At 39.6% G+C, this 16747-nt stretch overlaps 1 protein-coding gene across 4 annotated transcripts in view; it reads left to right on the forward strand.

Annotated features, from left to right (window-relative positions):
• ARHGAP15 (Rho GTPase activating protein 15) overlaps positions 1-16747 on the forward strand; it is a 458500-nt gene that overhangs the window by 265957 nt on the left and 175796 nt on the right. For all 4 annotated transcript variants that reach the window (XM_048868642.2, XM_075117817.1, XM_075117819.1 and 1 more), the window contains one exon: positions 13177-13299. In XM_048868642.2, the coding sequence (XP_048724599.1) occupies positions 13177-13299 (123 nt within the window). The remainder of the gene's footprint in view (positions 1-13176; positions 13300-16747) is intronic.

Raw genomic sequence — 16747 nt, forward strand, 5'->3', positions numbered from 1 at the left:
GCTCCACCTGCATGGAGCCTGAATACTCTGGCTTTGTGTGAATGGAGCGGGTTTCACCCCAGTGACACATTTTTCATGTTACATTAACATAAGCCAGTCACGCTATATGAATAAAACAGATTCACTGATTTCTGGCATTGTGATTTGTATACTTAAAATAAATGTAATGTATACACAACATAATGGCATTGTTAAGATGGTGACAGTAACAAAATGCAATCAGTTTTCTGAAATACTGCATTATTTTTCCTCCCTATAAAAGCTACAAACAACGAATGCAAAATCTATGAGTGCAACTTCAGTTCATAATGTAAACTTACAGCGAAACTAATACGTACCTTCAATTTATTTCCATTTATTTTAGCAGATTTGACAAACACAAAAATTTTAGAAGCATAAGAGTTTGATGCAGAAATATGAATTATATAGTCATTTTATTGCATCTTTACTGCTAATGACATGGATTTCATGAAGTATAAGGACAGTATTGGGCACTTAAGTTATAAGGCTGTCATATTACAGCAAAATTATATGTGCTACATAATCACTGTTTTCTTTGTCCTATTATTTATTTCTGAGTTTGTTGCATAAATATTTACTATAACAAATCTACTTGGTTGTTTCAAACACCTGTTTTAAACACAATTTAAACACATTGAATGTAATTTAAGTTCATGCATTTAGGCCTATCATGCCCTTACACAGTAGAAATATCTTCAAGAAATCCCTCTAGCCTCTTCTGGCTATCATCTGCTGCTGCACAGTTTTCAGATCCATGCAACCTGTTCGCAAAAAAAACACAACTCTAAGGTCTAAGGGAAGAGGAGGGGATTAGGGGTCAGAACTCCTGCTTTCTATCTTTTTCTCTGCCACTGGCTTTCTGGGTTCCTGTAAAACAGACCACTTATCTTCTCCATGTCTTAATTTACCTATTTTCAAACAGGATATAATAATAACTACTTATTTCATAGGAATTGTGGGAGGCTGAAATAATCAGATGAAGGGTGCTATACAACCATGAAGGGTGAGATTGTACCTGTTACTGCAGTGAGTACATAAATTAAGGAGACCCTCAAAAGATTTTGTATTCCTTGTGGAAGGAACAGGTAAAGTGTTGCCTTGGCCAAAGTGTTATAAATTCCAACACAATGAACTGAAAATCTATGCCCTGATTATACAGTACTGTATCACTGTTAGACTCACATTTCCAGTATCCAAGGAATTATGGGACATTTTCTCTATGCTCACATTTAGTATCTTACATTCAGCACAGTCCTGCAAGGTGCTAAGCATGCTGGACCTGATTCTGCAAAGCACTTGAGCAAGTGATTAGCTTGAAGCATATGAATATTCCCAGTGAAGCCAATGGATCTACTCACACTCTTAAAGTTAAGCACATGCTTAATTGTTTCTCAGGACTGGGACCAAAGTGCTCAGTACCTTGAAGGACTAAGCTTGTGGCTCTTATTAGTGAAATAATGGCCTGTGTAAGTGTATTGGGAAGAAGTTAGTGAAATATTGACCTGTATAAGTATTGTTCTCATTGCACAAATCAGCTTTACCTTACAGGAAATGTTCAAGATTATTAAAGAAAGCACAGCACACACTGTTGTATTGTTTTAATTTCAGCAATAAATCTCAATGAAAGAAAAACTAGCAATGCTAAAATATTTGCATTGTTTAGTGCCTTAACTTCTCCCGCTGGTGCCATTCATTCCTTCTGAACCCTTTCTTTTTGAATGCATTACATACAATAATTTTGGGAGTTATGATAAACAGATAGGCACTGTTATAATGTATTACAGTTAGGAAGAGGCACTTGAAAGAAATTGGTTTTGCTATACACATGATGTGAAACAATCAATAGTGCTTTAGTCTGACAAGCACTGTCAATATCCATTGTCACAGTCCAGAAAGTCGTTAATGGATAGTTCTTCAAAAACCAATGCTTTCAACACAGGTTCAAAGTACTCAAATATACTGTATTTGGCAGGAATTAATCATAGGTAAACCCTTGGGATTTTGTATAAATGTTTTGTAAATTGAGAGTGAAATAAAAGTCATTGGGAGGAAGGTAGGATCATGTTGTCTAGTGTGGGGATATAGGGGTAAACCATGTCAATACATACAGGGAAATTTAGAAAATGTTAAACCTGTTCCTTTCTGGGTCATACAGGCCTTGTCCAAAGCATTGCTCCTCAAAAATTAGACTGCTGGAAATGTACTGTCTGGTTGCAGGGTTTCTATTTAATATTCTCTCACCACATTCACACAAAGTAATCACATATGCAATCATGGTCCTAATTCTGAAAGGATCGGTGTCTTTTCTGGTTCATTTAACTGCATCTGCACCATGTTTCTGGATAAAGGTTTTGGAAACCTTTCCCCCCTGAAATTTCAAGCCTGATCCACCATACTTACATGATGCCTAATCTGTAAACTACCAAAACAGACCAGACGGCCACTCTTGGTGGTTCTGTTTTTTGGGATACTCTGTTTTTTTATATACTGTCCAAGTGTAAGATCTGCATTTAAAGGCAGATCTCAAAAATAGAGAAATAAAGTTTAAATTGTTGATGAAGGAGCAAGCCCAAAGACCAGCGTCCAGTACCGGCTTAGAGAATCCTGCATACATTGGCCTCCAAGCACTCTTAGGTTATGTCTGTACTACACCCAGTGACAGTGGCATATAGAGCATGTGCACACACTAATGAAAAACAAGCTGTGTCCACGCTGTAACATGTAACTACATGTATCATTGAAAAGCTCTGTCGAGGGGAAGCTGTGGGGAAATCTCCACTGCTTCTCCCTGCCAGAGACTTTTCCTGCTTCCAAACTCTTTCCTGGGTGCAGGATGGGCAGCTGGAAAATTCTACTGTGAGAAAACACTCCAGCAACGGGGATCTAGTAGAGCCTTTCTCTGCTACCACTGTCTCCCTATATTGGTACATCTGAGTCTGGACATCCTCATTCAAAGCGTTCAGTACCCACAACACTGGTACATTCCGTATGGGTTCCTATCTTGGTACCGATGATGGTCTCTACAGAATCACATTCAACTTCTGCTCATCAGTACTGCGGGAGTTTAGACATTCTAGGGATCATTTTGTTTCAGGCAAGCTGGAGTCTCCATTACTTAGCAGTACCATTCACTTGTCCATCCCGAGATCTTCCAGGTCACCAACTCTGCATTTCTCATCAAGACCTCCTGCTATTCAGGGTGAATGATTATCACCTCCCCTGAAAGTTGTTGAGGATGATTCTTCTGACTCTCATATTTTCTGTTCAGGGATCCCCTTTCTGCACTACAAGATACTACTCTTTATACTGAGAGAAAGACAGGTGGGGACAGACAACCTTGACTCCCATCCAGTTACTGTGACCAATGATTGATCCCTACTTCTATGCTCTATGTGACCCCACAGTGGCCTTCTTGGGATCTCTGGGCTCTATATAATCAGTCATTGGTAAGGGTCCTGAGTGCCTCTTCTAGGGACCCTAAGGAGAGTTATTCTCCTGAACCATCACTCCCCTCTCATCAGCCTGACAAAGAGGTAACACTCTATACAAACATTTCTTCATTATCACCAGATGAGGCTGTAATGCCCCTAGCACCCTCAAGGGAAGATGATTTTAGATTGTTTCAGGAGCTAATGAAGCACATATCAGATGCGCTTCAAATTCCTTCAGAGGATATTCAGGCCTCTCAGCATAACTCCTAGACATTTTATATAGTACAGCTTCTGCGTGTGTGACCCTTTCTGTGAATGAGGCTTCATTGAGCCTGCTAAGGCTATCTGTGCTAGCATGTGGTGTTTAGAGCACTTCCTCCTCTAACTACATCTCTCTTGCATTTCTTCTCTTTTGTATGGAGAACAACCATTAACATTCCCTTATCAGACTAAGCCCTGGTCTACACTAGGACTTTAGGTCGAATTTAGCAGTGTTAAATCGATGTAAACCTGCACCTGTCCACACGATGAAGCCCTTTATTTCGACTTAAAGGGCTCGATTTCCTTACTCCACCCCTGACAAGTGGATTAGCGCTTAAATCAGCCTTGCCGGGTCGAATTTGGGGTACTGTGGACACAATTTGATGGTATTGGCCTCCGGGAGCTATCCCAGAGTGCTCCACTGTGACTGCTTTGGACAGCACTCTCAACTCAGATGCACGATTGTTTGCCGTTGCTCTGACGCAGGGAGGGGCGACTGATGACACGGCTTACAGTGTTGGCTTACAGGGAGCTAAAATCAACAAAGGGGGTGGCTTTACATCAAGGAGTATTTCAGGCAGGACTTCACAGAGGGTTCCAATAAGAAATGGTGCACCTAAGTTATTGTTCTTATTGGAACAAGGAGGTTAGTCTAGCCTCTGATTGATACATGGCTAGATTTATCTCGCTGCACCTTCTCTGTAAGTGATTGCAGTGTGACCTAGAGGAATGAGTCCCCTAGACGGGGGACGGGGGGTGGTGGTTTGCAAATGAGTACAAAACAAATCTGGTCTATATCTTGTTTTGATACACTCCATCTATCTTTTACATCTTTGGCTGGCAGCAGACGGTCCACATCTCATAGCTGCTCGGCAGAAGATGGTACAATAGGACTGCTAGCCATCCTCATCTCTTGCCTGCCTGGCAGAACATGATGCAATAGGACTGCTAGCAATCCGTATCACCTGCCTGCTCACCATAAGATGGTTCAATAGGACTGACTGCAGGACTAAAGAGAATGACTTGATCAAGTCACTCCAAATTTAGTCCCTGCGCCCATGTCTGCCCAGGCGCTCCTGATCGACCTCACAGAGGTGACCAGGAGCACCTCGGACATGATGATGACGGCTACCAGTCCTATTGCACTGTCTGCTGCCACAAGGCAATGGGTTGCTGCTGCTGTATAGCAATGCAGTACTGCGTCTGCCAGCACCCAGGAGACACACGGTGACAGTGAGCTGAGCGGGGTCCATGCTTGCCATGGTATGGCGTCTGCACAGGTAACTCAGGAAAAAAGGCGTGAAACGATTGTCTGCCCTTGCTTTCATGGAGGGAGGGAGGGAACGGGGGCCTGACGATATGTACCCAGAACCACCCACGACAATGTTTTAGCCCCATCAGGCATTGGGATCTCATCCCAGAATTCCAATGGGCAGCGGAGACTGCGGGAACTGTGGGATAGCTACCCACAGTGCAACACTCCGGAAGTCGACTCTAGCCTTGGTACTGTGGAAGCACTCCGCCGAGTTAATGCACTTAATGCACTTAGAGCATTTTCTGTGGGGACACACACACTCGAATATATAAAACCGATTTCTAAAAAGTTAAGCACCTTCCACCTGTATATTATGTTCCAGCCAAATACTCAGAATTTCTGTTTTCACACCTGTCACAGAATTCCTTGGTGGTAGAAGCAATTAATAAGCCTGGTAGATAATACTGTACAAAGTCTACCCCTTTCAACAAAGATCAGAAATTACGCCATCTATCCAATCACAAGAATTACTCCTCAGCGACTTTACAATTCAGAATTGCTAATCAACAGTGTTGATGTCAGGATATGACTTTATTAATTACAATAAGTTTAACAGCTTTATTAAACATTTACCAGAGAAGCACCACAAGCAATTTAAGGCCTTCATAACTGTATGTGAACTTTGAGCAAGAACATCATTGCTGGCCTCCTTATAGGAAGCTGATGCTGTAGCCTGGTCCGTGATTTGTGATGTGATGACCATCTTGTCTCCTGTTGCCAGGCTTCCCTAGAGACGTATAGAGTGCACTTAAGATCCTTAAGTGACAGCCTTACCATGGAGCCCCAGCCACCCCAAGTCCCAGCTTCCCTAGGTCCAGTCTCAACCCCAGCAGGCTTCCCGAAAGAGAAGCAGCCCCGCCTGGGCTGAGTCAACTAGCGGTAAGCAGGAGGGGGCCTTGGGAAGGAGCGTGGGTGGAGCCACATGGGGCTGTTTGGGGAGGCAGAGTCTTCCCCAGCCTATTATGTGTCCTGTCTGTGCCCTTGTGTACTTCCAGTCTATCTTGCCACCCAGGAAAGCTTGTCTTTGTGACAGATGGTCCCTTACACCAAAAATCACAACAATATTCAGGTTACTCCCAGTTCCAAAGGACTAGTGACTTACCCCAAGTCACTGCACCTTAGATCGTACACAAAGACAACGCTTGTAGCCAATCCTATAATAAATTAAAGATTTATTAACTATGAAAAAGAAATGAAAGTTATTTATAAGATTAAACAGGTAAACATACACACATACAAGTTATAGTCTTAGATTTCAAAAGATGATTGAAGCTGCTGTAATATGCAAGCTCTCTATGTCTCTAAGGGCCAACCTTGACTAAGCAGCTGTGAATCCCTTGCTTGTGCTTAGAAATCTTGCCCTTTCAAAGTCCAAGCAGCATAGAGATCCATTTTCTTCTTGTCAGGCATTTTTATTCCCTTCTGACAGAGTTCAAGCTGATGGCATGAGTCCACATGCACGTCTTCTCTTCATGGGTGTGGAGGGGGAGAAATTAACAAAGTCTTTGTTTTTTGATATTTCACAATGCCTCGTTTGCTGTCAATGAACCTCCTTGGTGGACAGGACATGACATCTTCTGTAAGAAGCCATCATTTTACATTAATTAATCCTTTCCTGTTTGATGACTTACACAGTTACAGAGGTTTATGATTAGGGGTGTCAATTCATCACAGTTAACTCACGTGATTAACTAAAAAAATTAATCGTGATTAAAAAAATTAATCATGATTCATCGCAGTTTTAATCGCACTTTAAACAACAGAATACCAATTGAAATGTATTAATGACTTTTGGATGTTTTTTATATTTTCAAATATATTGATTTAAATCACAACACAGAATACAAAGTGTACAGTGCTCACTTTATATTATTTTTATTACAAATATTTGCACTGTAAAAATGATAAACAAAAGAAATAGTATTTTTCAGTTCACCTCATACAAGTACCATAATGCAATCTCTTTATCGTGAAAGTGCAACCTCTCCTTATCCTTTTGCTGCTGGAATGTAGTGTCCTGATCTCATTTTTGGCAAGGGAAAATTTAGAATGACATTTTGCCTTCTGTAATTTTCACCTACACATTCTGTAAAGGTTTCCTTGCCCAGCACAGACAAGCATTCATTCTTCTTTCCTCTCTCAAAAACTATTTGTGTTTCCAGTGGGAATAATCTGTGCAGGGAGAGAGGGGAAATAACACTCACACGGGTCTTTACTGGTTGGATCATGTTGTTTTTGAAGCATGTATGTGTAGTGCACTTTAAACAATGCTCCAGAATTTGTTCCATCATATGTCAGAATAGCCAATATAATGGTACCAACTGAAATACCTATTTAAAATGAGTGTTGGAGGTGTAATGGGATGCTAAACTGTATTATACGGTTAAGCCACTAGGTGGCACTGTGCATAAAAGACCTTATTTAAATGAGCTTCAGCCTGATCTGGAAGAGCAGGGAAGGATCTTATGCTGAATATATCTGGTGTGTAAGCAGGTTCTGTGATTAGTCCATATCTGGTACACAAGATCATGATATGGTATCAAGAGTAAACTAAGAATAGAAACAGAAGGAACATAGCAACTAAGATTGGAAACAGAAGGAATATAGCAACTAAGGTTGAAAACAAAAGGAACAGCAACAAAGCTTGCAGACAGAGGGAGTAAAGCAACAAAGGTTGCAGGATCTCATCAACTTGCCACTCTTCAAAGCTCAGAGAACTCCAGCTTTGACAAACCTTCACAATGGACAGACTGGAAACAATATTTTGCAAGATTTCACATTGCAAATAAATTCCACAAAGAAAGTGGAGATATACAGGTATCTTCTTTAATATATGCTATGGGGAAGCAAGCAGAGCATACCTTTAAATCCTTTTACTTTCCTGAAGACAGTCACAAAGATTACTATAAAAGGCTGTTTGATGCATACTTTATACCCCCAGAGAAATGTGGTTTATGAAAGAGCAAGCGGTCACCAGAGAACGAGTGGGAAATGTTGCATATTTCACAAAAGCGCTGCAAGCATTGGCTAAAAACTGACTTGGGGAATGCAAAAAGAGAAAATCAGACAGGCTGGTTATTGAATTAACAGGCAAAAACCTTTCACAGTAGTTGAGAGATTTAACCATATATATAGATAGCAAAGACATCAGAATTAGTCAAACAATAGAACAAAAGTGAGGAGCAACTTGAAAAATCTGAAACTAACTGAGAAGCTACAAACAGAAACTCGAGTGTTAAAAGTTATTACCATAAAATCCCGAGGGAAGGAGAGAAAACTCCTAGGCTAAGGGCTTGTCTTCACTATTGCACTAAATTGGCATTGCTATTAATGAAGTGGCATCAATTTAGTGGGTCTGGTGAAGACGCACTAAGTTGATGGGAGAGCGCTCTCCCGTCAACTTCAGTACTCCACCTCAACGAGCATCTCCCATTGACATAATGACATAGCACAGTATAGATGCCACTTTAAGTTGATGTAAGTTACATAGACTTAAGTTACATAACATATGTAACTTAACTAGTGTAACTTAGATCAACTTACAGTGATAGTGTAGACAATGCCTAAGAGGGACAAATTCTAGCCTACATGCGCAAGGTGTGAAAAAAGTAACATCCCAAGATAAGATGCATGTCCAGGCTGAGGCACTCGGTGTAATGAATGCATGAAATGTGGACATTTTGCAGCTGTTTGCCTCACCTAAGCAGGCAGGCAGTTGACTCATATTACAGACAATAAAGAACCATTGTTTCTGGGGTCTATCACTTGTGATGACATAGAACCTGCCTGGTGACTGAAATTGAATATTCACAGAAAGACTATTGACTTTAAAATGAATTCAAGAGCTGACATCACAGTCATCTCAGGAGGCACCTACAATCACCTTCAATCCATCCCATAGCTGAAGTCACCTGACACAGCTCTGACTAGCTCTGCAGGTATTTTGAACTGCATGGGCCACTTCACCATAGAAACAACTTAGAAAGACAAAGCTATGCATTCATAGAATCATAGAATATCAGGGTTGGAAGAACCCTGGAGGGGTTCAGGAGGTCATCTAGTCCAAGCCCCTGCTCAAAGTTCATTCAGAGTTCATGTGAACAAAGGATCACCAACAGCTTCTCAACTGCAGCACAGTAGCCATGATGGGCTTAGTGAGAAAGGTGGAGGAACTCTGTCGAGGATTTGATTATATTGGATTTTTGAAAGGAGATCCAGTACAAATCAACTTCAGAGATTATGCTGAACAATACAGTATACAAACACCTCTATCAGACAGACCTTGGAAGAGACTAGCTGCAAATTTATACCAATTCAGAGGACATCATTACCTCATTGTAATGGATTATTTTTCCAGTCATACAGAAATATCATGTATTTGAAATACCTAATGTGTTGCAGTGTTATCAAGAAACTGAAGTGCACTTTTTCTGACATCAGTATTCCAGAACAACCAGTGATGGACAATGGACCACAATTCACTGCAGCAGAATTTAAGTCATTCCTAACGAAGTATGATTTTGATCATATTACTGGCAGTCCATAAGTGAATGGAGAGGCTGAGATAGCTATATAGACAGCCAAGAAAATCTTACAGCAGGAAGATCCTTTCATCACTCTTCTGAGTTACAGATCAACACTGACAGCAGCTACTGGATGTAGTCCAGCACAACTCCTGTTGGGAAGACAACTCAGAACTTATGTTCCAACTTTGGAAAAGAACCTATCTCCAAAGTGGCCAAACATAGAGAGAGTAGCTAAAATTGATAAAAATGGTAAAAGAGCTTAGGAACACTTTTACAACAGATGCCAGTCAGTTAGAGAACTGCCAGGTCTAGAACCTGGTGATCGTGTTCATATATTGGATGGAGAAAAAGGATGGACAACTCCAGCTGCCACAAAGAAAAAGAATTCAGCGCCCAGATCATATGTAAGTGAGACCGACCATGGGGAGTTCAACAGAAACTGTTGACATATATACAGTTTGTTTCTCAGAAAGAACAATCAACAGAGCAGCCTCTACAGATGGCAGATGCAGAACAAGAAGAAGAAGACTCAAGGAAGACTCAAGGATTCCAAACCGACTGCAGACAGTCATTTTAACTAATGGACAGCTAGATGGCCAAGTTGTTACATACAGTTGGTAGTTAATTTGTTTGAGTTTGCCAACTTCCATTAATGGAAGATCTTCACTAGTCACACCCGTAGTCTGAAATTTGAAAAAGTAAAGTACTATACAAAGCTGTTTGTTATAATCTTTCTGTTGTATAACTACACTTTTTCATTTGGAAACAACATCTAGGTCTCTTTGCATTTCCAAATATAAAACAAAGCCATTATTACATGGGGATACCACGAGAGCAGTGGTTTGGCAGGAAAAAAATATATTTCTAAACAAGATCCCAGCAAGAGTATTTCTAGCCAGCGCTCAATTCTGGATCATATTACCCAAACCCTTGAATTTCTGGGAGGTTTCCCTCTGGTGACTTGCATGTCTGGTGACTTACCAGCATAATATAAGAAACTCATCAAAATTGGCTTTGCTGTTGTTTTTCTCCATGCTATATATAATCTGACATGGAATATACAAAAAGTGTCTATGACAATAATGATTCCTACCTCTAGATGTAGTTTTAACACCATAGTTGCTGTTTTAGGTATAAAACTACAGAGCTGGAATAAAACATCTTTCTGTGCATAAGGATTATTTACCCCACAAATTGAATTGTAGATCCCCTATCAAACTGTTCTTCAATGTGAACCACATTGGGATCTGTTAAATTATCTTAACAAATTTGGTGTTAGTCAGAGCTAATACTGAAGTGCAAGCAGGCGTTATGTGAATTATAATTTATAAGGATTTCTGCAGACTGAGAAATGTGGCAGGCATAAAGTAACTGAGTGGTTTTACTTGTGCCATATTTGAAATGGGGAGGCTGCACCCTGGGAGCAAGAAAAGAAAAATTGAACTCCTATGGAGAGAATGAACTTAAGCCACATAGCCACAGTCAGAAAACTAAATACAATTCACGTTACTGTTTCAAAGTACCCTTAAGATGCAGAACTGGAAGCATCCATTTGTTATTCTTTTTATAGCAAGGCTGAGTGACTTGGAATTTTAGCCTATCCTTGCCAAGGATTGCCTAATTTGAACAAAAAGTTCTAAAATATAAAGTGAACAAAAGAGTCAACCAATTGAACACTAATCTTTATATTCTATGATGCATCGCCCTAAGAATGCTACCATTAAAAATGTGAAGTCTATTTTTCATAAATGATGGATTATTGTACCAAACTGTGTATTTTCCAATAAAGTGTTGTTTTATTTGTCCTGTGTGATTACTAGTTTGTGGAAGTATGTGTGGGGTCATTTTAGTGCTGTGGGAAAATTGAACACTCTTCAGTTAAAATCAGTAGTGAAATCAGAAGCAAACTATGCTCCGATTATCACAGGCATGTGTTTAAATGTTGCTTTCCTTAATTGGTTATGGTTATATTTACTTAAAATGAACAATTTGGCAAGTTTTGCTCCCTTGACAACAGCAAAGTGTAAACCGTTTTATAAGGTTGGCTGTTAAAATCAGATTTGTAATATAAACCACATTATTCCAGGATTTTGTACTGTTCTTTAAGAGGACCCTTTTTATCATCACTGTTTTATACTTGTGCACCTTTTAGCATTCTGTTTTTATTTATAACTAATGTGAAACTGCTTGCTACAAAACCCAGCATAATCTATATCATGATTTCCCTCTATAATGTTTTTCTCAGATCCTTCTAGGGAGGACAGCTGCATCCTGGGGGGAGATTTCATGTGGGGGGAGGATTGTACTTCTATAACCATGCTGTCATAGAAGTTATGAAAGGAGAGGGGCCCTGAATGCTCCGTAGAAGCTCTGCCACTGGAAGGCTGAATCTTCTCTCTTAGAGGAGCACAGAGAGGGAACTGTAAACTTGTGGATCTCCTCTTCTCCATGAAGAATTGCGGACCAGTTACCTTTCCGGTGAGCAATTCTGCGAGGAGGTGCTCTCTGCAGTCAAAGGTCCATGAAAAGGAATGAGATGGAGACTGAGTGGGCCAGGAGACAGATCTCATCCCCCTCCAGCCCTGGAGATCTTACTGGAAAAGATTGTATAGCATCTTGCTATATAACCTTTTGTTCACAGCCCTCCAAGTGACTTAGGGACTGCCAGAGCCAGGGCCAGGGAAACTGGAAAAGCCTCATGAGGGGCAAAAAATGGATATTTCTGGCCTCCCACAGATCTCCTAGGATGTGTGAGGCTGGGGAATCCTCATAGAGATTTTCTTACACAGAATCCCTACTTACTGCTTTAAACACAGGATGGAACAATATAAACATGGAGACGTGCTGAATGCTGAAGTAGGGAATATTCTGGGGTCCTGGGGATGCCTCTTGCCATTGGTATTGCCCATTTAGGGGGCTGTGACAGTTCTCTGTGGACACCGCAGAAGACAAGTTATAGCTGACTTGCATCATCACGGGTTGCACCTGTGGACTCTCAGGAAGTGGGACCCACATCTTGCTGGCATAAGCCATAAGAGAACTTAGCCCAAAGGTTTCTCAGTGCAGTAAATACCTAAATATAATAAAATGTAGTAGTTAGAATTGGAACACTTTTTCTTCCATAAATTAATGCATCTTGCATATGTTTCTTACTATTAAGCCATGCTTTCTACAACTGTATTAACAATAATGGGATGCCTAATCTGACTTGGCAAGGGGATTCAGACCATCACCAGTGTGATCAACCCACCCCTTCTCATAAAAATAGTATCCCGATAATAACATATAGCACACTTCCAACTGGAACTTTCAGTTGAATAATTATCCATGTGAAACTCTTGGGATTCATGAACATTTCACAAGTAAACTGGTGGCCATCCAAATATTTATGAACAATAAATAATATGACTCCATGAATAATACTGAGTGAACGCATCATGTTTTTTCACACAAATATTAATCAAACTCTTTGTACTATCCAACCAGCTATACTACTGACCTACTGTCTGATTTCTCAAGGGTGGACATGGCCATTGTTTTCAAGAAAATTTGCATGAAGTACTACTAGTTTTAAAAATGTAGCTTTACTAGAAATGTAACTTTTATTTTCTTTTTTCTCCAGTTTTCAGACTGAACTACAGTGCCTCTGATACAAATGACAGAAATCGAGTCAAAAGCAGATTAAAGAAGTTTATCAGCCGAAGACCCTCGCTGAAAACATTGCAAGAAAAGGGACTTATTAAAGGTGTGTTTTCTCTTATCTATTTTTCTGAGTAAAAACTGAAAGTTCATTAATGAGTGTTCCTATTTCACAATATTTTCATTCCTGTCACCAATTAAACGCATAGGACTATTTGGATTTTGCAGGCATTTCTTGTTAGATATTTTTTTCTGCTGTGTATCAGAGAATTCATTCAGTTTCGTAAGAATTTAGCTTTTCTGACTAAAACAACATGTAGCTAAATGTATCTCTGTATTGCTTGGCTTCTTCAGTTGCTATTTTGGTGTGCATATTCTAGACACCCTCACACTTCACACAGTTGTACACCATCTACATTGTAAAGAAGCATGCTATACACCTTCATTGTCTAACCAATATATCTAGTTCTTTGTAAGATAAAATTTTATAGATAGATAGATAGATAGATATAGTGTGTGTGTATTAGATGTTCTAGTTTTTTAAAATATATATATTTTATATATAATAATAGAGAAAAAACATTGTTACCTTTTGTTAGCTGATCTCAGGAATGCTGTTTTCCAAAGTGTAGGTACTGTTATCTTGTAACTGCTGGTATTCTGACCACCAGTAGTCAAGGAAGACCATATATTCAAATATCTTCTGGAATTGTGCTTGAAAAATTTGCACACTCACCAATTAGTATGTGCAAAAACTGCAACTGTATATGCAGACTGGCTAGATATGTGTTCTTTGCCACAATGCCTTGGCACCCCTTGGGTGCCAGCAATTCTGAGCCAGCAGCCGTCAGTTAGCAGTCAACGGCTTTAGGGGTTAAACCTACCACCTTTGCCCAAGATCAAGGTGGTGGCAGAAAGCTGCTTTCACCCAGCCCTCCACAGTGCTCAGAGCAATGTGTGGGATCACCTCAGGATCTGACCCTTACTCTCTAAAATATTATGGGTCAGATTTTCACAGTTAGGCACACACAAACATGTGCACATAAATTCTTGATTATTTTGGGAGAGATTTTTAGAAGTGCCTAAAGGATTGACGAGCACAACTTGCACTGAAAGTCAATGAGACTTGTGATTTTAGATCCCTTAGACAGTTTTGAAAATCTTCCCCCACATATACATCAGGTATTTGCAAACATAAATTAGTCACATGCACATTTATGTGTGCAGTTGTGTGCCTAACTTTCAGAATCTATCCCTAATTGACTATTGTACCTCATTATAATATGTAAGGGGTTTGGATGCCACTTTACTGCACAATTTGGGTCGAGGGTGGGATCTGAGTGCATCATTTTAGTTTGTTTCAATTATTACAGTATCAGAGCAGAAGCTTGTGTTGTAATTTATAGTCTTTTAATTTCTGTATTTAAGGGTGGTTATTTGCAGTTTAATAAAGTGTAGCTGATGAATCTCCTGTGGTGTCACACAGGGATCATATGTGATCCCTACTAACAAATCCAGATTCATTAGGATAACTCAAATCCATCCTCTAATGTATCTCTGTAGGAAAACCAGATGCATTTGTTTTCAGATATAGTTGCATTAGACTCCTGATTCACTAACACAGCCTGGTTCTAATTGGGATGTTCGTATATGGAAAACCCAGATGCATTATGTTCTGCCATAGTGAGTCAGGATCTGCATTCCCTAGCAGAGTTTTAATAATAAACTAATGTAACTGTACAGAAAACATGTTAGTTTTCTTCCAAGAAGATTCATTAGGATTAGGTTCTGGCCATGCAAATGAGTCAGGATTCGTTAGCAGGGCTTAATTCCAATCTACAGTAAGTCTATGTGAAATGCTCATTTGATAAGGTTCCTTCATTGTTTTCAGTGGAGTTTATCCCTTAATCTGTTATAATGTTATGAAAATGCAGTTGCAGGGCTTACACATAGACCACTTTTAAGTGTTAATTTTTAGGCTTATATTACAATATTTTAAATAGCAAATTGCAACTATCCAGATTAAAAATAAAGGGTTTACAAATTTCATGTTTTAAAATGTATCTATTTTTTTCCCTAAAGGTGAATTAAATGGCTTCAGAAACATCGCAAAACTGTTTATTTCCCCTATTCTGGGGGTTGGGGAGGGGGGGAATGTTGACCAATTTTTACAAGAAATTCCTCCAACTCTGAGAACATACATAGTAACTTTAATTCCCGAGGGGGAATACTTCTGTCAGAATTATAAATCCCTTAAAAGAATTAATACTTTCAATAAAAGTACATCTATCGCCTTGCAGGACATCTCAGTGCCAAACTTATAACAAAAGCTGTTCTATGGGCTAGTGAAGAATTGATATAAATATCTGTAAAGCATGTGGTGATAATTACACCAAAGCAGTGGCACCGTAGGTGCTATGAAAACCTTCACTTTTCATCAAGTGCCATTCATATTTGCCAGGGGCACTAGAAAGCGCTCAAATCTGTATTGATTTTTCACTTTGTGTGTCACACTGGAACCAAAACTCCAATAAATTTAACACATAAATTATAGTCAAGAGTGAATACATTTTAAGGTGGTAAATTCACTTAAAGGCAGTCCTCTTCTCTGTTTGTCACTGATGTGTGCACTCTTGGCCAGAGGACTCAACACATTTCTCAACAGTAGCCTAACTTGGGATATATATGCTTCAAAATTAAATTGTACGTTTTTCTCTTGGGGTACTTTGATCCATCAGTACAGAAATTAGAAAATCTGGAGATTATGTTACTGTCACTTAACCCTTAACAAACGTTTGTTTTAAAGAAACATAACTTATACATGAAGGAGAGTGGCAGATTCACATGGAAATGTGATTTGCACATGTATTTTAAATATAAGGTTCATCAGACTCTGAAATGTGCAAGGTTATTTTTCTTGGTTTGCACTATCCCACTTATTTTCAGTGACATCTAATTATCTGGGCACTAAGGGCCAGATTTTGAAATATATTTAGGTCCATGAAGATGCAGATGGGCATTTAATGGGATTTTCAAAAGCACGTAGGCGACTGACTCAATGGAACATAGGCACTTAGACATTTTTGAAAATCCCTCTAGGCCTCTCTCTGTATCTTTAGGCACCTAATAACTTTTGAAAAACTGGGCCTACATATCTTTCTGTGTAGAAGTATATCATTTCTTATGGAAACCTTAAACAATTAATGCCATTAAAATGATATGGACCCCTGTCCTATATACATGAATTACATTCCTTATGTGAGTCGTTAGTGTTTGTAAGACTAGACCATAATGATTTCATTATGCTGGAAGGCTGCGATATAATGCTACTTTATTTCTTGGCATTCAGAATGATAACACATAAGAACCCAAAACTCAGAGAATGAAAGCAGGGTGCTCCTTAAGGCAGAGAGGCACAACCCACCACACCTTGCACTAGGCTTGCTCTTTGCAGATTGACTGCACAAGACCCAAACACACAATTCCCTACAGAGCCTGCAAGCAGGACCAGGAATCCCCTCACACTTAAGTGATGGCCTGTAATTTCAATACAA

Source organism: Caretta caretta, chromosome 11 (genome assembly GCF_965140235.1).
Source record: "Caretta caretta isolate rCarCar2 chromosome 11, rCarCar1.hap1, whole genome shotgun sequence".
Lineage (NCBI taxonomy): Eukaryota > Metazoa > Chordata > Testudines > Cheloniidae > Caretta > Caretta caretta.